Raw genomic sequence first — 25,691 nt, forward strand, 5'->3', positions numbered from 1 at the left:
CTCCACCAGCATTCCCGAGGGAGTGAAGCGTGTTGCAAAAGTAGCAGCCAGCTGCCCCCAGGGCCTTTGCACAGCTGTCCCCGGGGCGCAGAACGCTCCTCCTCAGATGCCCCTACGACGCCCGGCCCTGATTCCTCAGGCGGCCACGCAAACATCCCTTCCTGACCCCCCCCCCCCGCCGCCTATGGCCACTTGCTCTCCCTCCCCCTCCCCCCCCCCCCCGCAGGCTGCTCTGTTTTCCCTCCAACCCCCTCGCTCTCCAGCACGACGTTATTGCGTATCCCCTGTCTCCTGTGTAGGAATTTCGTAAAGCCCTGTGCCCTCCGACTGAGAGCGTCGGAGCTGGTGCCAGGACGATGGGACGCGCTCAATAAATATTTATGGCCTGAGGTCTTTCACTTTTCTAAGTATTTTCCCTCAGCCCTTGAAGACGCTATTAAAGACGAAAACTACTTGCAATTCCGCGATCTCGCCGTTCCAGGGAGATGGGCTCTGGCGGTAGGAGACGTGCGTGGTCCTTCTATCGGAACGGATGCTTTCTGGATCCCACGTTGTTCTAAAGGGGTCTTAAGGCGGCTTAGCAAGGTTTTTAAAACCCCACAAGAAACAGTAATTTGGGGGGTCACACAAACAATGAGGCACAGGGAAGATGGGGTTCCGGAGGAAGAGTGGCCACAATTAACAGCCGGCACCTGCTGAGCGGCCGTCGCGGGCTCGCTCGCTCGCTCACCATGGCAACGCTGGGCGTGGGTCTCCATCTTACAGAAGGAACCAGAAAGGAAGAGCTCTTGCCTGGGATCGCTGAGCTGGCAAAGGGCAGGCAGGGGCGAGTCGGTGGGACCCCCCCTCCCCCCGACGCTCTTGGCCTGGCACCGGGTTGAGGAACGTGGGGCTCACCTGCGGGGGTGCACATTTTCCTAAACACCTGCTCTGAGCAGCGCCCCCAGTTTTCCCTGAGACCCCCGGCAGCCAAAGCTAAGAGGGAAATGAGAGCCGTTACATAATTCATACCGTCCACAAAATCAGACCGTGCCGGCGGCTCCGAGGGAAGATGCCGGAGACCAGCAGGCTTCTGGGCGTGAGCACAAGCATCGCTTTCCGTGGGTCAGGATCCCGGGCCGCAAGCGACAGAAATCGCCTGCGGTTCTCTCTCTGGGAAAGACCGTGAGGGACGGTCCCGTGAGAGGCAGGACTGGAGGGAAGGGCCAGTGTCCCGCCCCACCCTGTGCCGTCTCAAGCCACTGGCAGTGCCCCGCTGGCCTGAGACAGTCCCGACCCTGCCGTCTCCGGTCCGGGGGCCCAGCGTCCCCGGGCGTGTCTGATGGGCCACACCGGGGCCACGTGTCCACGGCCATGGTGCCCGGGAGCCAAAGCTGGAAGACTGGCTGAAGCGTGGGCTCTGTGTCCACCCACGTCCCACCCAGAGGGTCCCCCCCAAGTGGGAAGGGGAGTGAGGCGCTGGGCCGCGTTGCCTGTGAGCCCGCGGGAAGCTGGGGGCCGGCCGGCCGCCAGGAGGGGTGGCTCACATCGTGGGAGGGTCCACTGGAAACCGGCGGGCTGGCAGGGTCGACCCACGTGTTGGTTTTCATTCGTGCCGGCTCGTCTGGGTTCTGAAGCTGTGCGCACGGCTGGAGTCTGAACACTCATACGCTGTGTGTCCCCCTCTCCCTCGCGGCCCTCCCCTGCTCTGTGCCCTGGGAAAAGGGGCGGCAAGGGGGAGATGGCCTTCGTGGGTCCACCTGTCGCCCTCTGGATTCCAAACACACTCGGTCATCAGAACAGAGGACGGGAAGACAGAGACGGCTGAGAGGCTATTCCTCCGGCCGCTCCAGCAAGCGGCCCGTGGCCCGTGGGCTGCAGTCCGGTCCCCGGCCCAGCCTCCTGGGGCCCTGGCTCCACTGCCCCTGCCCTCCCGGTAACAGTGCCCCCCTGCTGCTAGCATGGGGGGGGGGGGGCCTGATCTCCTTTTGCTGACCCTCTACCCTGACCCGAGCCTCTGTAAACTGTCCTTTCATTAAGCCTGGTAGGGGCCGAATCGCGCCCCCAGATTCCTGTGCCGGAGTCCTGACCCCCAGCACCCCAGAACGTGACCGTATCTGGAGACGGGGACTTTACAGAGGTGATTAAGGTAACACAGGGACACTGGGCTGGGCCCTGATCCCGTGAGACGGGGTCCTTGTAGGAAGAGGGGATCAGGACACAGACACGCATGGAGGGACGACCCCGTGAGGACACAGGGAGAGGACGGCCGTCCTGACACAAGGAGAGAGGCCTTGGGAGACCCCGGCCCCGCCCACGCCTGGACCTCGGGCTCCGGCCTCCAGGACGGGGGACAGTCCGTGTGTGTTGTGTGAGTCCCCAGCTGTGGTGTTTGTTACCTGGCAAGCAGACTCATACAAACCCCCTGTGGCCGAGCCATCTGTTCGCTGCTGGGCCCCGACTGGCACGTCTCATAGTCGTTTCACAGTGAGAGCTTGAAGGGGGCCGGGCCGGGGGCTCCCTGCTCGGGTCCACTTCGCCCTTGTCCCCACCCCCAGAGATGGGCGCTCCATGCTGCTGCCACCCCCAGACGGTGGATGAGACGGGGAGGCTGCGTTTGGGGAGACTGCAGAGGCCACGCCGGGCCAGCCAGCCCGGCCCGCGCTCCCCCTACTCTCCCCTGCTGCCCCGAGCGCCGGTGTGAGCCACTAACTGAGCAGGGATGCGGGACACAAGGATGAGCAGGGGGCGGAGGGGACACGGCACAGCCTGTCTGGTGACAAGGGACCCGAGCCGCAGGCCAGCCCGCCTCCGCAGCCCCCGCCCCCCGCCCCCGGGCCAGCCAGCCAGCCTGAGGACCCCGAGGACGTTGGTTGAGACTTTTCAATCAAAGGCATCCTAAGGGGAGGAGAAGGGTGGCCTGGGGACACGCACTTACCCTCTGCTTTTAGGGACAGTGGAAGCAGGACTCCACCGCAGGACTGTCCCCGGAGGCAACGGTGGCTTTGTGTGCGGGGACCGCCCAGGGCCCCCCCGCGGGCAGAATGTCCTGGGGCTCTGGGCCCCTTGGAGATAACTGGGGTGGAGTTTCCCTTCTCAGATTCCCTCCGAAAGTCTGGGAAAGCGTTTATCTCGGGAGCCTGGGGAGAGAAGGGTTTTGAACAGTCTCCTCTCTGGGCTGTGGTCATTTGCATACTGTGGCTGCAGGAGGAAGGCGACCTCGCCAGGGGACACTCAAGCAGCTCAGCGGGAGTCCCGGAGGGCAGCTCGGGCAGGTGTTTGCTTTCCCTGGGAATCCTGATCCCCCGGCCCGCACTGGAGGAAAGGGTGAGGCCCGGGCACAGAACCGCTCTCCTGTGCGCAAAGGGCCCAGGTGACTCCGAGACTCGCCCTCGGGTTCCTCCTGGGGGCTGGTGTCCTGAGCCCCCGATGGGCCGTTTCGCCAGGCAAGCAGCCCGATCAGATGGCGAGGTCTCAGGTTTTTGCTGGCGAAGCACCTGAATGAGACCCCAGCAGCCAGACGCAGACTCCCCCGAGGGACGGCCGCCCGACCGCCTCCTTGACTGCTTTATCTTAAAACTGAACTCCAGGTAAAGCGATCCTTCTGTCTAGAGAGGCATTCTGCCACCGACTCCTGAGTGGAGGCTGGATAGTCTCCACCGAGGAAAGACCGAGCCTTTCGGGGGAGGGGGAGGGGGCAGGGAGGGGCCCCACCGCCCGCGTCGGATTATAGAAAGGACTTTGTGTGTAAATCTCCTGTCTTCAAATAACTTGAAAAACATACCTGGAGCCCTTAATCTCACCTCTGCCCGATTGCCAAGAGCCTTGGCATTGGTGGTGTTTACTCTGAAAAAAGAAAACAAACAAAAACCAGGCTGCGTATTTGTTCTTTGATGGGGCATTGAGCGTAAATATTTGCACCATTAATTAGTGTCTGTCTAACTCGCAAAACTCAAGCCATATAGGCAGCCTCTGTAAACAGGCCACAGGATGTTAGTCATACCTGGAAGCCGGTGAGCTGAGTGTCTCCTTTCGGCCCTCTGCTCCTTCGTCCCGCAAACAAACAAACAAGCGGAAGGTGGAGGAGAGGCCAAGGAGTGCGGCCGGATTTTGGACACAGCAGATTAAAGGGACTGAGTAGGATGGTTTTTCTATTGTTCCCACAGCCTTCTTATTGCCCTGGTCATACTGCGTTGGGTCCAAATAGAAGGTTGGCGTGGTGCGGTGGAAAGCGTTCTGGACTTGACTAGAAAGTTCTAGAATCTTTTGGACTGGGTGGGACACTTACCAGCCAGCGGTGTGGGCTCAGGCAAGCTGTGCCCCCTTCTCTGGGTCCCAGTTTCCTCAGCCGCAAGGAGGGGTGATACCCCATCCTTCATACGGTTGAGACAACCCAGGCGGAAAATCATGGAGCAAACATGTCATTCCAGGGTGACTACGTCCCCCGACATCTCCGTGACCAGGTGCTGCCCTCCTGCAGCCAGACGGGAAGACAGCGGATGCGACGGGGGCCACAGCGGCAGCCCGAACACCCTCGTCGTGCGCAGAAGCGGCCGTTGCTATTTTTGGTATCTCCCCAAACGGGGCACCCCCAGCCCCCGCGTTCTGCAAACCTACTTTCGGTTCAAAGGGAAGCGGTTTAGGTGGCACGGGGACTTTGCAGCACGTGGTGAGGACACAGCTCCGTCCTCTCCTCTCTCGTGACTTCCTGTCACGGAGGAAGCTCGGCTTGGTCGGTCGCCTCCACCGAGGGTCGCCCGGGCAAGCTCAGGGCCCCCAGGGCGGAGCCTCCAGGCAGACCGCACATCGCTGCGTTGTTACCGTGCTTCATTAAGCCGGCACCTTCTGCTTACGGCCGATGCCTCTACCTTTCCATGTCCAGTAGCGATATCGGGTTCCGTAAAAATAAGTCTGATAAGCCTTAAGACGGATGCAAATTCTGACACGTGCTATAAGTGGGCGAACCTTGGAGACGTTGTGCCGAATGGCGTCAGTCACTCATAAGAGAACAAAACCCGGGGCGCCTGGGCGGCTCAGTCGGTTGAGCGTCCGACTTCGGCTCAGGTCACGATCTCTCGGTCCGTGGGTTCGAGCCCCGCGTCGGGCTCTGTGCCGACAGCTCTGTGTGGGAACCTGCTTCGGATTCTGCGTCTCCCTCTCTCTCTCTCTGCCCCTCCCCCGCTCATGCTCTGTCTCTGTCTCTCAACAATAAACGTTAAAAAAATTTTTTTTACACAAAAGGACAAAAACTGCATGATTCCACTTATAGTGGGTCCCTAGGGTCGTCCCAGAGATGGAGAGTAGAAGGTGGGCGTCAGGCAAGGGGCAATGGGGAATGAATTTGGTGTCTGACAGGGACAGAGGCTCAGCTTGGGACGACGGAAAGTTCTGGAGATGGATGGTGGTGACGGCCGCACAGCAGTGTGCCTAACGCCACTGAACTGTGCGCTTAAACGTGGTTGATGGTAAAGTTAATGTCCTATATAATTTCCCATAATTGAAAAAATAAAAATAGTCAAAAAGCTACCGAGAAGTGAGCTGCGTTGAAGAAAAGTAGGAAGTAAATCTCGGCCCAGGAGGATCACGGCCTGGGCTCAAATCGGGACGTGGGGCTCGGTTGGCCGACGTCCGGGAATCCTGGGGTCTCCACCCCAGAGCACAGGCTTCAGCACAGACTCCGGAGGAGGCCGCCTGGATTCCGGGCCCAGCTCCACGCTTCCTCCCGCGTGACTTCGGCAACTGACTTCACCTCTCTGCGCCTCAGTTTCCCCATCCGAAGAGTGGGAGCGATGACAGCACAGACTGCAGAGAGCTGATACTTACAAAGCGCTTGGAACAGGGCCTGGCCTCCTAAGTGCCGTCTCAGGGCTTATTAAATAAACAGACTCCCGAGGGGAGTGTAGGCAGGCGGCTTGCCTAGTCCAGGGCCCCTCTGCTGGTCGAGCCCGTGGAGGAAGATCCGCTCCCGATGCCGGCCTCCTGTGTCCACGCGGGGCGCAGGGTGCCACGTTCGGGAGCCCCGGCCGGGAAGGCCAGGCTGGGTTGTCCCCAGGTCAAGCTGTTTCCTCCCGGGCTGCCTGCACCGCACAGCCGCTGAGCTCTCTGCCCAGCCTTGCCCGGGCCCCTCGGCCGTCGTGGGAGCCCCGGCCCCCACAGGCGCTTTGGAGGGGCCCCCTAGGAAGCAGCCCAAGTGCCCATCGGGGGATCACAGGATAAACGAATGTGGCACAGCCGGACCGTGGACTATTACTCGGTCATGAAAAGAAACGGCGTTCGGACGCAGACGACACGATGCACCTCAGAAACCTGACAGACAAGAAATGATGAAATCATGCAGGTCGTTGAATAGCAAAAAAGGTAAGCCGAGAGAGGAGCAGTCACCAGAAACCACGCGTGGGGCGACCGCATCCACAAGGAAATCCGGAACGGGGAAGTCTACGGAGGCAGAGAGCGGACGGGCGGTGGGGGGGGAGCTGGGAGAGGAGACGGAGAGACCCGCCCTCCAGGCATCCGCCGCGGAGCCACGGGAAGGTCCTGGAACCAGACGGTGGCGAGAGTCCCGCAGCATCGAGAAGGTACTGCGTCGTTCACTGTAAAACGGTTAAGTTCACGTCCTGCGAACTTCGTCCTCGCACAATTGTGTTTTCTCTTATTTCATAAAAAGACTCGCTCTGTCCTGCTGAGGGCAGCGGCCCAGAGTCCGGGTCTGATCTGGCCCCAGCTGCTGACTCGTCACTCGCTGGTCCCCCGGCGCGTGCCACGCTGGCCCGTTTCCGTGTGTCTCCTCCCGGCCTCCGCCCTGAAGCCACCTGCCCTCCGATGGCCCCCAGGTCAGGGGCCACTGCCAGCCCCCCGCGCTGTTGGGAGCAGAAGCCCCTGCGTTTCAATGTCCCGCCACTTGGCCCTGCCCGCCCGCCCTGAAGATGTTACAAAGAGCAACACCCCTCGACAGCAGCCCTTACGACCCCCAGGTTCTGGGCTGGAAGTCAGACTCTCTTTGGAGCTTCGCAAAACCCCGAGGAGGAGCTTGTGCAAAGGCCCTTCCTTCTTACAGATGCAGACAGAGGTTCCAAGAGGCAGCTGTCCGAGCCTGGGTTCCAGCCCCTTGTGATCCGCTGCATGCCCCCACCCCCGCTTACCTCCTCCGACAGCGCGCTGGCTCTGGGGGACTGGGGCCTCCTCGAGCCCCTCTTGTACCCCCACCCCCTACCGACCCTGAATCGGGGCCCCTCCCACAACAGGTGCCCAAAGAACCAGGTTGAGTTGAAAACAGGCACCCGTGCCCCCCTGTTCGTGTTCAGCGGGTGAATGACGGCGGGGACACAGCGTCTCCCGGCTTATCCCGGGTGAGACGTTGAGGTCTGCAGAGGGGGTGGCTTTGGCCGTGACATTGCTGGTCAAGTGGCCTCCGAGCCACCCTGAGCATCATCTGGGAACAGCGAGGCCTGAGTGCTGTTGCCTTGAGTCACGTGCTGGGTCAGGGTCTCTAGGAGCGCCCCCCTCCCCCGGTGTGATGAGGCCCCCGGGGCCGGGAGAACGAGGCTGTCCCAGTGGGCCGGGCCTCACCCTGCCAAGCCTATTTTAAACTTGGGCCAACCCCAGGGCATGAGCACTGGCCCGAGCCTCACCCGGGGGCTGTGTCCTCTCCTTCCCTCGCAGCCTCACCGAAAAGGGAAACGGTTTCCCATAATTACAAGGACCGTGCGGTGTGATTACCCCCGTGTCCCGTAATGTTAGCCCTGCCATAGGCGTGCCGGCCCGCTTCTGCCATAAACGTCCCCCTGACCCACGCAGGGTGTTGCTGACTGCTGCACGGGCACGGGGCTCCCGCGAAACGGGCTGGGGGGACCCTCGAGGCCCCTCCTTCCGGACTCTCTCCCCGTCCGGGCCCCAGCCTGTCAACATCCTTCTTGCGCGCCAGCGTTTGCCGAAATGGCAGCCGAGGCCGGTCTTCGTAAAATTGAGCTGGTTCAGGTATTTTCTAAAGTAATCGTTTTCAACCGGGTTGGATTAAAGGTCTTCTTAAACAGTCTGGATCTGCGACCGGCTTTGCTGCGCACGTTGGACTCGGCTGAAGCACTTCATCAGAACACAACGAAACTAGGGCCAAGGAAATGAAAAGAAGAAAAATGGTTCCAATTGGAATGAATCAACATCTACTAATGGCTGTTTAACATATTTCTGCTAATAATAATGCATTAAATAATGTGCATTTTAAAGCTGGCTAAATATACAATAGCCCATCCCTGCCCCAAAAAGGTAAACAATGATGGTTAAAAATAGCCCTGGTACCTATTTACATTTTTTTTCCCCCCTGAGCCTTTTTGGTTTATAGTTCATGGTTCCGGGGGTTAGAACTCTCAAAATTTCTCTGTGTATTTATACAGCCGAGCTATTGCCATGTATCACATTGGCTATCAGACTCTTCCAAGAAAAATGAGTTTTTATCTCCATTCCTGCACCACACGGGTTTGGGTCAGATGGAAAAGCTCGGTGCCGTTCCTGTGGCCCCGGCCACTTGATTTCCATCCAGCGTCCTCTGCCCTCCCGGGGCGGGCATCTGGGGCACACAGCACACATCTCGGGGCTCCTTACGGAGCCTTCACCGGTCAGCCTTCACCCACAGCCGACAAGGAATCAATCCCACCGGGTGCCTGGTCTCCCAGATCCTTAGTCCAGACTGAAAACAAGATGAATGCTAAAGGCGACAGCCGGTGACCTTTCTCCCTGACCGGCAGGGAGGAGGAAGGCTTGACTCTCCTCTCCGAATATAGCACTTGGGATGGGGGGCAGGGGAGAACGTTGGCCGGAGACGTTTCTTTGTGGTTTGCTGTTACCAGTGAGCATCTCCGCCCACGACAGCGCACTCGGGTACCAACGCCAGCAGGCCAGTGGGGATGGAGGGGACTGGTTATCCTCAGGACGCACGGATCCCCTGCACGTGCCCAAGGTCTGGCTCCAGGGGCCGGTTGGGTCTGTCTTCACGTGGCGCCCCCCGAAGCCGATAGTGGCTGGTGTAGCTGGCGGGTGGTCCAGGGGTCCCTGGCGTGGGCTGGCTCCTGGCACCAGCCTTCCTCCTCCTCCGGCTGCAGGCAGTGTGGGATGACCTTTCGCGAGGCCAGGCAGAATGCCCCGGTCCCATCACCACCCGTGCTGTGGTCAGGGAGCAGCTTAACGTTTTGTTTAGGGCAGTTCGGCCTCGGAATTTATTGTATTTATCTGGAGGTGTCAGGGATGTGGGGTTTGCGGCCACAGGAGGCGCCTTGCCTGTGACTCTCCGAGCGCTCTCTGGTGCCTGGATCGGTGCTGCACTGGTCAGACGTTGCTCTCTAAGCAGGAGTGGGGCTGCAGAGTGCCCCCCCCCCTCCAGCCCAGCCCCCAGCCCCCGAGGATGTGGGTCAGAAGGGCCCCCTCCCCAGCGCCTCCAGCCAGGTTCTCCTTGCCTTGCTATGCCAGAGTCCTTAGACAGCCGTCCCTCCAACTGGGAACAGTTCCACTTTGCCCAGACGCCTGAGTTCTGCCTGTGCCGAGGTTCAAGTTCAGGCCAAGCGCTTGTCCCCCGCAACCTCCGCATGCCCGGCCCAGCCCTGCGCTTCCCTCCTCCTCCTCCTAGGAGGCATTGCTGGAGTGATGTACCGGGGTCCTGCCGCCTGGGGGAGGGGGCGGAGGACTCTCCACCCGACCGGGCCAGCCACGCAATCTGCCCCTCCCCCCGCCAGCACCCCTTCCCTGGGGGCCCCCCTGAGGGCCGCCCTGGCCGCCCCGACTGACAGGACGGCCCGGGGCGGGTGGGGACGCACCCGGGGGAGCGGGAGGCCGGGGGCGGGCCGGGCGCCGCTGCCCTTCCCCAGAGTCCCGCGCCCGCGCCCGCGCGCGCGGTGTCCGGGTGGCGGCCGGGGCGTCGCGCTCAGCGCGGGGCGGGGCGAGGGCGGCGTCCGCAGGTAGCCCCGGGGGCGGGGAGGCCGGCCAGGACCCCCAGCCCAAAAGGCCGAGGGGGAGGAGCGGCGCGGCGGTGCGCGAGGGCGGCCAAGTTTGGCTCTGGGCGCGCGCGGCTTCGCGTCCTGCGTCTGGGAGGAGGAGGAGGAGGAGGAAGAGGAGGGGGACCGTCCCCTCCCGAGCGGGGCTCGACCCCGGCCCTCGGCCCTCGGAGCCGCCGGAGACCTTCGGGGGTGACCTCGTCGCCCCCTCTCCTGGCCGCGCTGCGGTCGGTCGAGGAGCACCGAACCGGGCAGCCAGCCGCGCCATGCTGGAGGGTGACATCGGCCTCGAGGGGCTGTCCCCCAAGGAAGCCCCCGCAGCCCGTGAGTATCCAGGGGCCGGGGTGGGGGCGGGGAGCGGTGAGGGACCGTGGCCAGGCGTCATTGGCGTCGGGGATGCCCTGGGACGGCCGCTGCCCCGGGACTGAGGGGCGCACGAGGGGCCGGAGATGGGGGGGGGTCCCTGTCTCCGGTGGTGGGGACCCACCCCGTGCTGCCAGGGGCCGGGGTGGGGGGGTGGCGGGAAGGCTTTGGCGGCCGCCGGTCACCGGGGTCACCCACAGACAGACAGACGGCAGGCAGACCCCCGGAGGCCAGGCCGGGCTGGGCTGGGGACAGGATCTGCGAGGCGGGCCGCGCGTCCCGGGTCCCGGGAGAGCATCTCCCGGCCGCGGCGGACGGAAGGTTTTCGGATGTTTTTACAGGCGCTATTAATACACATAATATTTCCGTGCTCTTCTGGAGATTTATTTGCGATGTAAAGTAACTCCTGTGACTTGAAGTCATAATGGAAACTGCAGAGGAGCAGCGAGGGGAGGGGAGTGGGGGGGGGAGACAAATGAGGTTTGACTGGAGTTGGGAGGGGGGAGTCCCTGACTTCCTGGGCCCCTCCCTGCACATAAATCACAACCCTGGATATTTTTATACCAATAATTTTAAAATAAATGACCCGAGCAGTGTTTCCTGGGTGATTTTCCCTCCCAGTTCAGAGGTTATTAAACAAGCCTCAGAGCGAGCGGGACAGTGACAGGGGCTACGCGCACTCGGTTTTTTTATTTCCTTGCAGAGCTGAGTCCCACCCTCCCGGAGCCGATGGCGGGTTAGGATTGTGGGCCCTGCGATGGGGACACGACCTCCAGCGGGGAGCTGCTGACTGTAGCTGGAAAGCACCCCCCCCCCGCCCCGTTTTATTCCTTCTCCGGTCTCTTCCTCCCACCCACCCCCCTTCTTTCCTTGTGGATTCCCGTGGAGAAACTTCTCCTGACGGCTGCTCCTTCAACAGCCCCATGTGGTGTCTTTCTAGAAGTACCACTGTATACTCACCACAGGAAGGGCCCAGGAGGAAGAGAGAGGGACCCTGCTGGCCGGAGCCGGGGGCAGGAGGGAAGGGGACTCCTGGCCGGGCTGGCCTGCCCGGTCCAGGGGCCTCCTGGAGCTCACGTTCTAGACGTGACCCGTTCTGCAAGCGGCTGGTCACGGGAGCCCCGGACCCCGCATTTGTGAACATCCAGCCAAGCTCTCACCTCAACGTGGGCACGGAATTCAGCACTTCACACGTTCCGTCCTCCACCCCAGCCTGTACGGTGGGAACACGGTCGTCCCCATTGCACAGACAAAGAAACTGAGACCACAAGATTAGCACCTGCTGGCTCCAAGCCTAGCGCCCGCTCCTGCGAGGCTTTGGCTGCCCCCTGCCCCACCCACCGTAGGCAGAATCACCCACAAGGGGGGTACTAGCTCAGGCCCGCACTTTGGTCTCTATCAGTCTTTAAATGCGGGGCGAGGCTGGGGAGCCCTATCTCAGCGCTGCGGCTCGAGGGAGCTCTGGTGGATCGGCTCCGGGACATAAGCACGGACGCAGCTCTGCGGACGCCTCACCGGCATCCGGGCTCATGTGGAGGGAGGGTCCCCCCGCTCCCTCTGCTCTGGGCTTCAAGGCTCAGGGGTGTAAGACCGCAGGGCGGGCGCCCCCACCCCCATTCCTGGAATTGCTCCTGGGTGCCTTGTCCCCGTGCGGGAAACTCGGGGACAAGCCCTTCTAGGATCACGCCACCCCCTCGAGCTGTCTTGGTGTAACGACGACCCAGAGGCCGCCACTGGCACTCCGGGTGAACCCCACTTTGTCCGACCTGGGAGTCATTGCGGTGCTGCGCAGTCTGGAGCTCAGTCCGCACCCCCGCCCTGCTGCCTGCAGCCGTGTGACTTTGGCCAACGTCGCCACCGCTCTGGGCCTTAGCTGCCAGCCCAGCGGGTTGCCGTGGGCCTGGCTTGAGCCCGTAGCCTCCCTGCGCGGTGTCCCCGCTCTGCACGAGGGCCGGGTTGTTGTCACGCTCCTGGCCACCAGCACGACCACCAGCTCCGAGCCCGTGCGTCCGACCCAGGTGTGAAATCGTGCCTGGCGTTCTGGGACCAGCTCGTCCTCCCTGGAACAATCGATTTCCATAGACGCCACTTCCCCTCGGCCTCCTTTACCAGCTCCCTCATGATTTATTGATCCCATAAGGGCTGGTGGAGTTCGGGCGGGTCGGGAGTGGGCATATCCCTCCACGGGAATGTGTCTGCCCAGCTCACTCCTGGGCGTGCCTCAAAACCCTGCTGAGATGTTCCATGAGCCTTGTCTACACGGATGGCAGCCTGGGCCCAGAGGGAGGCGGGAGGGGAGGGAAGAAGGAAAGAGGAGGAGGGAAAAGGCAGCTGGCGTTGGCCGAACGGTCCCCCCCTCGCCTGTGGGGATGTGGAAGTCCTTTCCCGCACTGTCACCGTGTCACTCACTCTGTGAGGGGGACCCTGTTGATGCCCCACTTACAGATGGGGGAACTGAGGCACAGAGAGGCCACTCCAGGTCAAACGGCTGATTAGTAAGTGCAAGAGGCAGGATCTGAATCCCAAGGCACCCTTGGCCGTGCGTTAGAATCTCCCTGTTGTCTCCCGAAGCCTTCCCTCGCCTGCTCAGCCAACAGTCGTAGAGCGCCTTCTGGGTGCCCGACACTGTGTCCTGGGGGCTCGGGGGGCATGGCGGACACAGGCATGGCCTTGTGGAGCTTTCTGGACCACGTGGAAGGATGACGTATCTAATGTGTTGGCTGTAGTATGTCCCGTGAAGACGAGTAGAGCAGGAAGGGGCAGTCCCGACTGCGACGGGCCACTGGCCACCTAACCCCGCGGGGGTCTGGAGCGGGAGGGGACGGGAGATGACTTCGGGGTGGGCAGGACCCCTCTGGCTGCTTCCAAGGGGGGCAGGCCGAGGGGGAGGCCAGATGCTGGTCCCGAGGCTCTTGCAGGAATCCGGGTACCGGGTGCTGGAGACGTGGGTCGGGACAGAGGCGGAGGTCAGATTCCTGGTGCGTGTTGAGCCCAGAGCCGACGGGAACTGGGCGCACGTCGGATGTGGGGGTGACGGTAGAGAAGACTCAAGGCCAGCGCCATGATTTTGGGGGCAGGAAAAACCGAAGCGTTTTTGTTCTGGGGCAGAGGGGGGTGGTAGGTGATGGAATTGCATTGGGAGTTTTTGGTTTTGTTCTGTAAACTGAGGCTAAATATGCATAGCATTGCGATCATTTTCCGGGCACCGTTCACGGGCATTAATTGCATTCACCGCATTGCCCAGCCGTCACCACTGTTTCCAGAACTTTGTTTTCTCGTCCTGAACAGAAGCTGTGTGCCTGCTTCACCCCCCGCCCCAGCCCCGAATCTCTGGTCTCTTTCTGGCCTCTCTGAATTTGAGTATTCTAGACGCTCCGTATGAGCAGAATCGCGCCACGTTGTCCTTCGGCATCTGGCACGTTCCTCTTCGCGTGTATGTCGCGGTGGGTCCATGTCCTAGCAGGTGTCAGTTCCGTTTTGTCGTGTGGCTGAGTGACAGTCCATCCTACAGAAGCACCACATTTCGTTCCTCCGTTCGTCTGTCAGTGGACCCTTCAATTATTTCCACCTTCTGGCCGTTGTGAATGGTATTGCACTGGAATTTGCGTACAGATGCGTGTTTGAGTCCCGTCTTCCGTTTTTTTGGACTAACACCGAGAAGTGAAATGGCTAGATCTTATCTCTAATTTTATTTTTATTTATTTAAAAAAAAATTTTTTTTTCAACGTTTTTTATTTATTTTTGGGACAGAGAGAGACAGAGCATGAACGGGGGAGGGGCAGAGAGAGAGGGAGACACAGAATTGGAAACAGGCTCCAGGCTCCGAGCCATCAGCCCAGAGCCTGACGCGGGGCTCGAACTCACGGACCGCGAGATCGTGACCTGGCTGAAGTCGGACGCTTAACCGACTGCGCCACCCAGGCGCCCCTATTTTTATTTATTTTTAAGTTTTTAGATTTATTTTGAGAGAGAGTGAGAGCATGAGAGAGCCCGCAAGCGGGAGAGAGGGAGAGAGAGAATCCCAAGCAGGCTCTGTGCTGTCAGCGCTGAGCCTGATGCAGGGGTTCGAACCCACGAACTGTGAGATCATGACCCGAGCTGAAGTCCGACGCTCAACCGACTGAGCCACACAGACGCCTCCCTGCGTTTCTTTTTTAAATTGCAGCCATCCAATAGATGCGAAATGGTATCTCATTGTGCTTTTGATATGTGTTGGCCTGATGCCTAATGACGTTATGCATCTTTTTGTGTGTTTATTGGCTATTTGTACGTCCTCTTTATTTATCTCTTCCATTCCCTTACCTGCTTTTCTATGGGTTGTTTGTCTTTTGGTTGTTGAATTGTAGGAGCTGTTTATATATTTTGGATGTTAAACCCTTACCAGTTATGTGATTTGCAAATATTTTCTCCCATCCTATAGGTTGTCTTCACTTTCTCAATAATGTTTCTCTGATGCACTCGGACATACAAAGAGTTTCTCTTCTGTTCTGTGATGTGACTAATTGAGGACACTGTCTCAAGACACTGTCTTGTCTTGTACCACTGCAGTTTGATGCGCAATTCAATTCAACTTGAACAGATATTAGATGACCCTCTTTCTGTGGGCCAATTACAGTGCCAGGGGCTGGATAACAGGATAACTAGTCCTTGAGCTCACAGAGTTTACAGCCCATGTAGGTTTTCATCGTGATTTCATTTGTGGAAGCTTCTTGATGTTGGCTAAGCTGTCTGTTAGCTGTGTGTGCAGAGTATGGTCCGTACTGGCAACCCCACCCCCCCTTACCTCTGAGGTGCTGCCTGGGGGGAGGGGGGAAGGAAGGGTTCAACTCATACCAGACTGGATTCAGTGGATGGATGGGTGGGTGTGTAAGTGGATGGATGGATGAATGGATGGATGGATGGATGGATGGATGGATGGATGGATGTGGGAGTGGATGGATGGATGGATGGATGGATGGATGGATGTGGGAATGGATGGATGGATGGATGGAGAGATGGATGGATGGATGGATGGATGAATGGATGGATGGATGGATGGATGTGGGAATGGATGGATGGATGGATGGATGGAGAGAGAGATGGATGGATGGATAGATGGATGGATGGATGGATGGATGGATGGATGTGGGAGTGGATGGATGGATAGATGGTAGCTGACAGGTTTTGCCAACGTGTCCCCTCCCTGGCCTACGGTAAGCCCTGTACACACGTCACCTTCTTTCATACTCATTACGTTTGGGAATAGTATGAGTCCCTTTTGAAAAATGAGGAAACTGAGGCACAGAGAGAGCAAGTAATGTGCCCGCCCTCCCATGGCCGAGCGTGCCCTGGAATCAGTCAGGTGGACAACCATACCCGACTCTGCCGGGGGGACCCTGACACTCAGACAGAATCGGGGGGGGGGGGGACAGCTGGAGGAGGACTGGAAGAAGACAGCGCTCCGTGGGCGCCTTGCTGCAGGGGCCCGGCTGGCCGGGGGCCAGGTGTGGCTAGAGAGATCTTCATCTCTCCAGTCGCTGCCAGGCACCCCTCAGCGGCTGTCCCCGCCCTCAGCCCTCAGCTTTGGGAGCAGTGTTGGGGTTTTCACGCTGCGTGATGAAGCGTTAAAAGCCTTCCAACCTCGGAAATCCATTTGACAAGGGTCACGTGGCCATTATGCAGAGAAATTACCACTTTCACGCATTTAGCTCTCGGAGGGGCCTGCGTGGGCCGCGGAGGCTCTGCCTGGTAACTCAGCGTGGTCTCCTCTCCCCAGGGGGACGCCTGGCTCCCCTCGGGGCCCGTCTTGGCCGTCGGGCTGGGCTCCGGGTTCCCACACATCAGGCCCCGGACGTACCTCCACCCCCCACCTGCCCGTGTCAGCAGAGAAAGCCCCCGTTTCCAGCTGCACCCCTGTTTGCCTTTGGGCGTCGTGTGCGAACACCACCCGTGACGCTCAAGATGTAATCCTTTCCCTTCGACACTCGACCGGGATTATTTCTGCCCACGTCCGGCCTCTGGCATATAATGACTTTTTTTTTTTTTTGTATAATGACTTTTGATGCTTTTGAATGGCACCTCAGTGCGAACGTCTGAACGCGCCGTTTGTGGTGGAAACGGAGCTTTTGACGTGAGCTGTTGGGGAGGAGGCGTGAGCGGCATAATTTTTATCGCATCGTGTTTCCTGGACGGTGAGCAGCGGGGGCCGGAACGGAGGTCACAAAGCCCACCACCTCGCACAGCGCATCTCAAACCTGCCCGCGGCTCTCCAAGTCCGGACAGCCCGCCCCCGTTCCCCCCGCGGCCTCCACACCACCTCCCGCCCTGCCTGGCTGGCCCCTCGGGGTGGCTCCCCCGGCCCCCACAGGTGGGGCCGCCTGCCTCCAGAGTCGCTGCTCCCGCCCGGCTCTCGACCCACGGCCTCTCCGGCCTTGCTGCCCTGTCCCCTCCTCCCTGATCCCCGAGGTCCCGGCACACACAGCCTCTGGGGCGGGAGCGCTGTCCCCCTCTTCGTGCTCCATTTTGGGGAGCACGATGCAGTTATTTTGTGGACTGTCCCTCAGCTGGGTCTTGTTTCTCAGGCCCAGACGGGGGCTGTGCGTTCGGGAGGAGGACCACAGGGAGAAGTGCGTGCCGTCGCGTGGGGCACGTGGCCGCCACGCAAGTGGCCCGTCCCCGTGATGCCGACCTTGCCCGCCCGGCTGGCCGAGGCACCGTGTGGCTTCTCCGCCGGACGGTTACCGGCCTCGCCCTTGACGCTGGGATTCGAAGTGTCAGGGGCCTCTTCCCGGGCCACGGGAAGTTTTAAATCAGAGCCATCGGCTTAGGAAAGCATCTTGGCCGCATTTCCTGAATGATTGCCGTACGTGGGCTCCCGCGTGGTGCCGTAACTTCCGTGTCCCTTACGCCACCGACACCACCAACAGTCCACCGTAGCTGTAAGTTACACGATCTGCGGCTAAGAACACAAACAATTGGAGCCCTCTCTGGGCCAGACCTCCAGGCGTGGCCAGATGCAACGCGATAAATGGAGGCTCGACCACAACCCACCACCCCATTTACTCACAGAGACTCCCCGACCTACACGTCAAGGGGAAATCTTTGAGTAATTGCGACATTGATTTTAACAAGGAGTCATTGGAGCAGGTGCTTTGCTGCCCTTAAAAAAGCTAATGAATGTTCCGGGTCCCCTCCAGAGACCCCCGAATGAGAAAGCCAGGGCCAACCCCCTCACTTTCCCGGGAACAGAAGGAAACTGTGGCTCAGAGAGGTGGAGCGATATTCCTAAGGTCGCACAGCGGTTTGTGGCAGAGAGGGGACTAGAGCTCATGTGTGTTTTTACTGCAAATCCTCCTCTGTCCTTTCCTCTTGAATGTAAGGAGAAGGTCGGTGTCTAAGGATCGTGAGCCCCGAAAGTCCCTTTGGAAAGCCGCTGTGGACCCCCGCCTTTAAGATTGGTCCAGCACGGGGGCACCCGGATGGCTCAGGTGGCTCAGGTCTCGTTCTCGTGGTTTGTTTGTGGCTTCGAGTCCCGCGTCGGGCTCTGTGCTGATGGCTCAGAGCCTGGAGCCTCCTTTGGATTCTGCCTCTCTCTCTCTCTCTCTCTCTCTCTCTCTCTCTCTCTCTGCCTCTCCCCAGCTTGCTCTCTGTCTCTCTCTCTCTCAAAAAAAAAAAAAGTAAATAAATAAAACACAATAAAAAATTAAAAAAATAAAATAAAAACATTTCAAAAGAGAAAGATTGGTCCAGCAACACCCGTGTTTCCTGCCACCTTGGAGGAGACACCCGTGTCTTCGCCTGAGGGCCCGATGAAGTTCTCAGCTGCAGTTTGGAGGGCAGTGAGGTGTGGAGAACACACGCAGCTCCCTGAAGGCCGGGGTCCCTGCGGAGCGGGCGACACCTCCAAGCCGGCCGGTGGGAGATGCCAGGCGTGAGACCTGAACCAGGCACGGTGGGTTCACCCACCCCGTCCCCCCCCCCCCCGTAGGCTCCCCGGGGACTCCGCTCCCTGGCCGTGGGGGTGGGTGGACCCCCCTGCAGGGTTTAAGGGTCTGCTTTTCTCACTCTTCTTTTCTTGGAGGGAGGGACAGGTGGTGTAGTTGAATCTGCGTGAGTTTGCTGTGCCCACGAGGACAATGTGGAAGGTTCCCAAAGCATGCCTGGGCTGGCTTACATGTTATGTTTAATTCACTTTATATTTGTAGAAAAAATACCAGGCGTTTCCTCCTACCCCCCAAGTAAGAGATTACCGTCCGCTTAGACATGCGGATACGATACAAGAAAAGAGCAGTAATTAATACCAGGGTGAAACGAAAAAATAAAGGAAGCCGAGAGTGGAGCCAACGGGGAGCCCGGAGGGAGCCCAGGGCCCCGGCAGGCCGAGAAGCCAGGCCTGCTGGTCACAGCAGACCAGAGGGTCGTGAAATGAAACCCTCGGGGCTCAGGAAGGGCTCTCCCCAGCCTCCCGCAGACGGCAGCCACAGGACCTTTGCACCTGCAGTGCCCTCCCCTGGAGCAGTCTCCCTCTGCCTGCTTCTCATCTTCTTGCCTTAGAGACCATCCTATCCACCCCACACCCTGGGAGCGTCCACTCCCCGCCCACATCGGTCCTGCCCTACTTTGCAGGCCTGTCCTACTTCCTAATCCAATGTTTTAAATTGGGGTATAATTCAGGGGCAGCTGGGTGGTTCAGTCGGCCTGAGCGTCCGACTTCGGCTCAGGTCACGATCTCGCGGTCCGTGAGTTCGAGCCCCGTGTCGGGCTCTGCGCTGATGAGCCTGGAGCCTGCTTCGGATTCTGGGTCTCCCTCGCTCTCTGCCCCTCCCCCACTCGTGCCGTGTCTCTGTCTCTCCAAAATAAGGAAACATTAAAAAAAAATGTTAGTTGGGAGGGTAGTTCACACACAGTAAGATGCCCAGGTTTCAGTGCACACTTCCATCAGTTTTAACACCAATCCATACACCCGTGTGACCTGACATCACGTGAAGATACGGGCTATTCCTCTCGGCCCCGGAGAGTGGCCGCGTGCCCGTTCCCCCTCCGTCCCCCGCCTCCTCGCCATGGGAAAGTTCTACCCGTCTTATCATGAAAACCAGCGGTGGGAGCTGTCCCAAGTTCAGCCTCTGGTGCTCACCGGAACGTTTTGCTCACGCCAGTGCTGGGTTCGTCGCTGACCTCATCCCATTGTGTGGACGGAGCACCGTCTGTGTGGCCGTCCTCCTGGAAAGGTTGGTTGTTTCCAGTTTGGGGCCGTCGTGAAGGAAGCTGCAGGAAACGACGCTTTTTGTGGACGTCTGTTCCCATGTCTCCAGCAAACGCCCACGGTCGGACTACCGGCTCCTAGGAGAGAAGGTGTCTGCTCAGGAAACTGCCACACGCTTGGCCGAAGTGTTCCCGCCCTTTCCGTCTGCCCCCGACGGTGTCTGAGAATCATCGCGGCCTTTTACTTCTCGGGCTGCTTTGCTGTGCGCCCCTCCTCCGCCGGCTAAATGCCAGGGGGCCAGGGACCATCGCACCTCTTGTGCATCCTGACTCCTTAGCACCTAACACGGGGCGCGTGGCAGGTGTGGTTTTTTTCCCGCTGCTGATTGGCCGGGGATCCACGTGGGTCACTGGGCGTCAGGAGGCTAGAGTCCCTGCCCTGCCGTGTTAAGTGGGGATCGTGGCGCCCGGCTCTCCCGTGTCTGCTCGGAGACTGCCGAGGGAGTGTCCGATAACAGGGCTGAGGGTGTCCTCAGGGACGAGGGCAGGGAGCCCCCGTGTGCCCTCCACACAGCGTGGCCTGCGTGGTTCTGGAAAGGCTCTGAGTCGGCTGCCACCAGATGCTCACCTCTGCCAAAACAAAGTCCCGGGAAGACACTTACGGGGAAACCCCTGTGGGGGCGGGATCTTCTCGGGGAAAATCTATACCTGTGATTCTGGGAACTGATTCGTCGGGTAGAGACGTTCAAGCGGGTTGTAGCCACACACGGTGTGTCTGTGGAGAAACTGTGAGCCCGGAGGTCGTCCTGAGACCCCAGATTAGCTAGTGGTTTCATTCGTGTGTTTGGAGCCCTCTTAGAGGAAGGAAGTGACGTGGGTCACCTGCTTGCAGGGGGAGCTCATCGCTGAGTCCTTGATTGAGAGAGAGAGAGAGAGAGAGAGGCCTGCGAGAGGGGGAGGGAGAGAGAGAGAATCCCGAGTAGGATCCGTGCTGTCAGCGCAGAGCCCAGCTCAGGGCTCGAACCCACGGACTGTGAGACCGTGGCCTGGGCTGGAACCAAGAGTCGATCGACCGACTGAGCCACGCAGGTGCCCCTCAAAAGCGTTTTCAAAGAAGGAGCTCGCTAAGCGTGTGGAAGGCACGCGTCCGTTAGCCATCGGGAAACAGAGCGAAACTGCAGTTCGGGACCCACGCCCGTCCACCCAAGGGGCTAAATGGCGAAGCGTGGAAAATAGAGGACCCGGGAGCCTCCCGCGCTGCCCCTGGGAGTGTTCGCTGGTCCTCCGGAAGACCGATGGCTGGTATTCGCTACCGTTGAACAAATGTGCACCTCGTGGCCCAGCAAAGCCACTCAACTGAACGCATCTGCCTGTTCATCCGAAGCTGCGTGTGGACATTCCCCGGTCGTGCCGGCCCCAAACCGGGCGCTCCCCAGACGCCCTCCGGCACTGGGATGGATGGACAACCGTGGAGCTGTGCGCACCGTGGGGGGGGGGGGGGGGTCGGTCAGGGAAGAGTCACCAAGACCGGGATGGACAAGGAAGGCCAGACACAAAAGGGTGTGCGTGCTATGATCCTGTTTATACAACAGACCAAAACGCGCTCCGTGAATCTGTGGAGACAGGAATCCGGACAATGGTTTCCCTTGGGGGTGAGGAAGAGGGTGGGGCCTGGCCGCATGCGTATTCAGTTAGCGGAAACTCAAGGAATCGGTCACATATCCTGTGGGGGGGGGGAGAGGGGGGTGGCAGGGGTGCACCCCCTGTTGCAAAGCCAGGAGAGGATGGGGTCCAAACCCACCCCTGCTCGAAGCCACCTGAGCAGCCCTGCAGGGAAGCGTCCCTGCCGAGCCCGACTCCCACCGCCCACCGTTGGAATCACAGCGTGTCGTCTCACTCGGGGCCCCGAACCCCCTGCTGAGCATTAGCTAGCAATCCCTGCCCAGGACAGGGATTGCTGGGACAATGCCAGGACAGCTGGAACAGGTGTTGGGTATCTTCTGGGGGGCTTCTCCCTCGGTGATCTGTAGAAGAAGCGTGCTCAGAGACCTCCTGCTTTTCAGGCACAGCACTGGTCTGAGAAACCCAGGCTTGCTCCCGGCCACGCCACTAGTGCGCCTTAGGCAGAGCACCCAGTAAACTGAGACCGTGCTAGCGGGACGTCGGAGCTCACGGAAGATGGAAACTCACAAGGAGGAGCTCTCGCTGGGACAGGTGTATTGGTTATCTCGCGCTGCGTAAACTACCTCCAAACCCAGTCGCTCAAAAAAGCTACATTTGTTATCGCCATTCCCTTCTGTGGGCCGGAAAGTCGGGATGGCTTGGCTGGGCGATTCTGAGTCGGGGGTCTCTCGGGAGGCTGTGGCTGAGGTGTCAGCGGGCGCTGCCTCATCTGAAGGCTCGCCCAGGACCGGAGGACCTGCCACCAAGATGGCGGACCCGCACGGCTGCCGGGGGGAGGCCCCAGTTGTTCGCCACGTGGACGGGTTTCCCCCGGAGTGGGTGGTCTGGGAGAAAGCGAGGAAGGCCCGGAGAAGCCCTTCACGACCTGGCTTCCTGAGTCCCACACCGTCCCGTCCACCTGTTCTGTTTGTCGGAAGCAAGGGCGGAGTCCGGCCCACCCAAGGGGAGGAGGATGAGCTCCTTTCTGGATGGCGGCGTCTCAAAGAATTTGCGGACGTGCTCGAAATCCACCGTAGCCAACTCCAGGGGCGGCAGCATCTGAGGGCTTCATTCGGCTTAGATTCCATGACCACCTGCGGACTGGAGCCCTCTGTCTCTGGGCCCCACCCGGTCAGAAGGTGGCCTCGGCTGGCCTGCGCCTCTGGGGTGCCCGTACCCAGGACGTTTTGCCCGCCCACCCGGGGCCCGTGGGCTCATGTGGAGACCACACCGTCTCCCACACACCGACTGTGGTATTGTGTTTGGAGGCAGTCAGACGTTTCCAAATGAGCCTCACATTGCATAAGGTCTCAGGTAGCCGGCTCTGACAGAGTGCCTGGTCACCCTTGCTGAGGCTTTGGCGACTCAGCAGGACGGTGGAAGGATTGGCCGCGGTCACAGATGCGGGCTCAGCCCGTGATTGCCAGGGCGGCTCTGTAGAAATCGGCTCCTGCTAAACAGGACAAAGGAGAGAAGCCTTTGTATAGTTACCTATGGCTGCACAGTAAATGTCCCCGCACTTGGTGGCTTCAAACCACAGCTGGGTGATACTGCTCGTCAGGGGCCAGGGGACCGACTAGGGCCCGGCTTGGCTGGACTCACGCATCTACGGCCAGCTGACAGCTCGCTGCGCTTGGCTGGTGGAGGGTGGCCATTCTTACCGGTAGCAAACGGGCCGTGGGCTGGGGCGATGGCATAAGGTGCCTCTTGTCCTCCAGCGGGCTGGCCCGGGCTAGTTCCCAGACCCACGGAGGGTCCACGATAAAGACCTGAGGCACGCAAGGCCTCACGAAGCCTGTTGCTTTGCCGCATTCTGTTGACCAAACTGAGTCACAGGCCAGTCCGGACTCAAGGCACGGAAGTACCCTTCCCCCCTCGGTGGGGAGCACTGCCCGGCACAGGAGATACAGGCAGAGGTGGGGCAGGTCGTGGCCTGTCTGCGGTCCACGACCGTGTGATCGACTTGACTTAATACTAGAATATGCATTTCGTAGCGTTCGCCAACTCTGCCCACTCACACATCTTTAAAACAAAACCCAGAAAGGGCACCTTGGTCACGGGATTAGAAATATCTGTTTTGAGCCAAGAGCCAACGTCAGCATGTGGAAGAGGGACCCCCGAAAAGGGAGCGCCCTGAAGCCGGGGATAAGCCAGGCATGCCGTGATCAGCTCACCCGCGGGCTGATAGGAAAACTAGCTGAGACGGAAATAGGTGATTTACCCCAAAAGGCTAAACAGCTAGAAAAGACAGAGAAATGCAGACCGCGGTGTCCAAGATGCCCTTTGGCCCATCAAATTGGCCATGTTTATCGGCGCTCTGAGGGCTGAGCCCACGGAGGAAACGCTCCTCCACAGGCAGCTCTTGACTCTGACACGTCCCAGCACCTGCACCTCAGGGCAACTTGGCAGTGTGTAGCCATTCATTCCCCACAGATTTCTTGTGGACCTGCTGTGTGCCAGGTGCTCTTGTGTGAAGAGCCTTCCCGTCTGTACCCTCCCCAGGCTTTGAGGAACTTGCCACACCCTGGAGGGGTAGTGGTCAGCCAGCTTCGCTCACCTCTCTCTCCAGGGTTGACACAGGGTGGGGGCTTAAGAAGTAGTTGGGGGATGGACGGATGGATGTTTGGGTGGATAGATGAGTGAGTGGATGGATAGATGGATGGATGCTTGGATGAGTGGATGGGTGTATGGATGTTTGGATGGAAGAATGGATGGACAGACATATGTTTGGATAGATAGACATATGGGTGGGTGGGTGGATGGATGGATGGATGTTTGGATATTTGGATGAATGAATGGATAGATGTTTGGTTGGATAGATGTATGTTTGGATGGATGGATGGACGGACATATGTTTGGATGGATAGACATATGGATGGATGGATGGATGTTTGGATGGAGGAATGGATGGATGGATGGATGGACATACATTTGGATGGACAGACATATGGATGGATGGATGGATGGATGGATGGATGGATGTTTAGATGAATGGATGGATAGATGTTTGGGTGGATTGATGGATGGATGGATGGATGGATGGATGGATGGACATATGTTTGGATGGATAGACATATGGATGGATGGATGGATGGATGGATGGATGGATGGATGGTTGTTTGGATGGATGTTTGGATGGAGGAATGGATGGATGGATGGATGGATGGACAGATTGATGGATGGATGGACATACATTTGGATGGACAGAAATATGGATGGATGGATGGATGGATGGATGTTTAGATGAATGGATGGATAGATGTTTGGATGGATGGGTGGATGGTTGGATGGATGGATGGATGGACAGATAGATGGATGGATCATGGATGATGGGTGGCAGGTGAGGAAGTGAAAGGAACAGATGTTTACACTTGATCCAGTCACTCTAATTCCAGAAATGTATCCTAAGGAACTGACTGAGCAGGAGGTGAGCAATGAAGGTTTCACATGGAACAGTGAACAACTGGAAACAGCCTAAGTGCTCACCATGGGTGCTCCACAAGGAAGAGTTCTCCCTCCTAACACCTACGCCATCCATGGGAGCTCCTCAGCAGCCCCCCCAGTGCCCCTCGAAGCCCCCAGGTCTTCCAGTGGGTGTGATCATCACCCCCACCTCACTAGACTCCATGTCTGTGATGGCAAGGTGTGTTCCTGCCTTGTTGAGAGATATTTGTTGAGCGCCTAGTTTGGGCTCAATGTGAAGTTGGAGGTGGTAAATAAAACAGACGTGGTGTGGAGCACAGTTAAGCGGAAAGATTACAGAATGCTCTCACTATCGATAATTATAACGGCTGGGATTCCTTGTGCGTGACTGTCCCCCAGACGCTGTGCGTGTCCTCACTTGTCACTGAACCTTACTAAGGAGGGCGCTGCTGCTTTCCCAGGTACAAATGAGGAAACAGCGAAGGTGGCACAGTTAGGAAGTGGGGGGTGGGGGCACTCGCATCCGAACAGCAGGGCCATGCGCTTCAAGCACTCCGGCCAGCTCTCAGGCGGATTCAACACGAGTAAAACCCGTCGGGACATGGTGCGGCTCCCCTGGTTTCTACGGCTGGTAACCACGGGCCCCTCTGTGGCTCTGTCTCCAACATATGTCACGCAGCAATAGGGCTCTCCTCCTTGTGCGTGCCCTGGTTTCCTTCAATCTCAGCGGTCATTCAGGGCTGCTGGGAGAGGTTTAACCTGGTGGTCCCAAGGGAGGCTGACTCTGACCAGCACATCTGCAAACAGCCCTTGACTTGTGGAATCGGAATCAGTGACAGAAAAATCCTCGCCCCGAGTTCGCTACGATTGTCGCTACCACTTACCGAACATCTCTCTCGCATTCGGGACTGTACGATGAGTTGATTACCTCGTTTACTCCTCACCGCATCCCTGAAAGGTAGATCCTCATCCTACAAAGAGACTGCAGTTCAGAGAGGCTAAGTAGCTTGGCAGAGGTCACACAGCGTGTACTAATATATCAGAGCGTTAAGATTTTTTTTTTCCAGTTTCAGAGTCAGGGAGGAGGTGTCACATTGCTTAAAATGT

At 59.0% G+C, this 25,691-nt stretch overlaps 1 protein-coding gene across 1 annotated transcript in view; it reads left to right on the forward strand.

The window, feature by feature from the left end:
- The first annotated feature begins 10,127 nt into the window (after window positions 1-10,127).
- Window positions 10,128-25,691, forward strand: part of ANO1 (anoctamin 1) — a 139,231-nt gene continuing 123,667 nt past the window's right edge. Inside the window, exon 1 of the mRNA XM_058686589.1 lies at window positions 10,128-10,280. Within this exon, the coding sequence (XP_058542572.1) occupies window positions 10,223-10,280 (58 nt within the window). The 5' untranslated portion in view covers window positions 10,128-10,222. The remainder of the gene's footprint in view (window positions 10,281-25,691) is intronic.

This window comes from Neofelis nebulosa, chromosome 10 (assembly GCF_028018385.1).
Source record: "Neofelis nebulosa isolate mNeoNeb1 chromosome 10, mNeoNeb1.pri, whole genome shotgun sequence".
NCBI classification, from domain to species: Eukaryota; Metazoa; Chordata; class Mammalia; order Carnivora; family Felidae; genus Neofelis; species Neofelis nebulosa.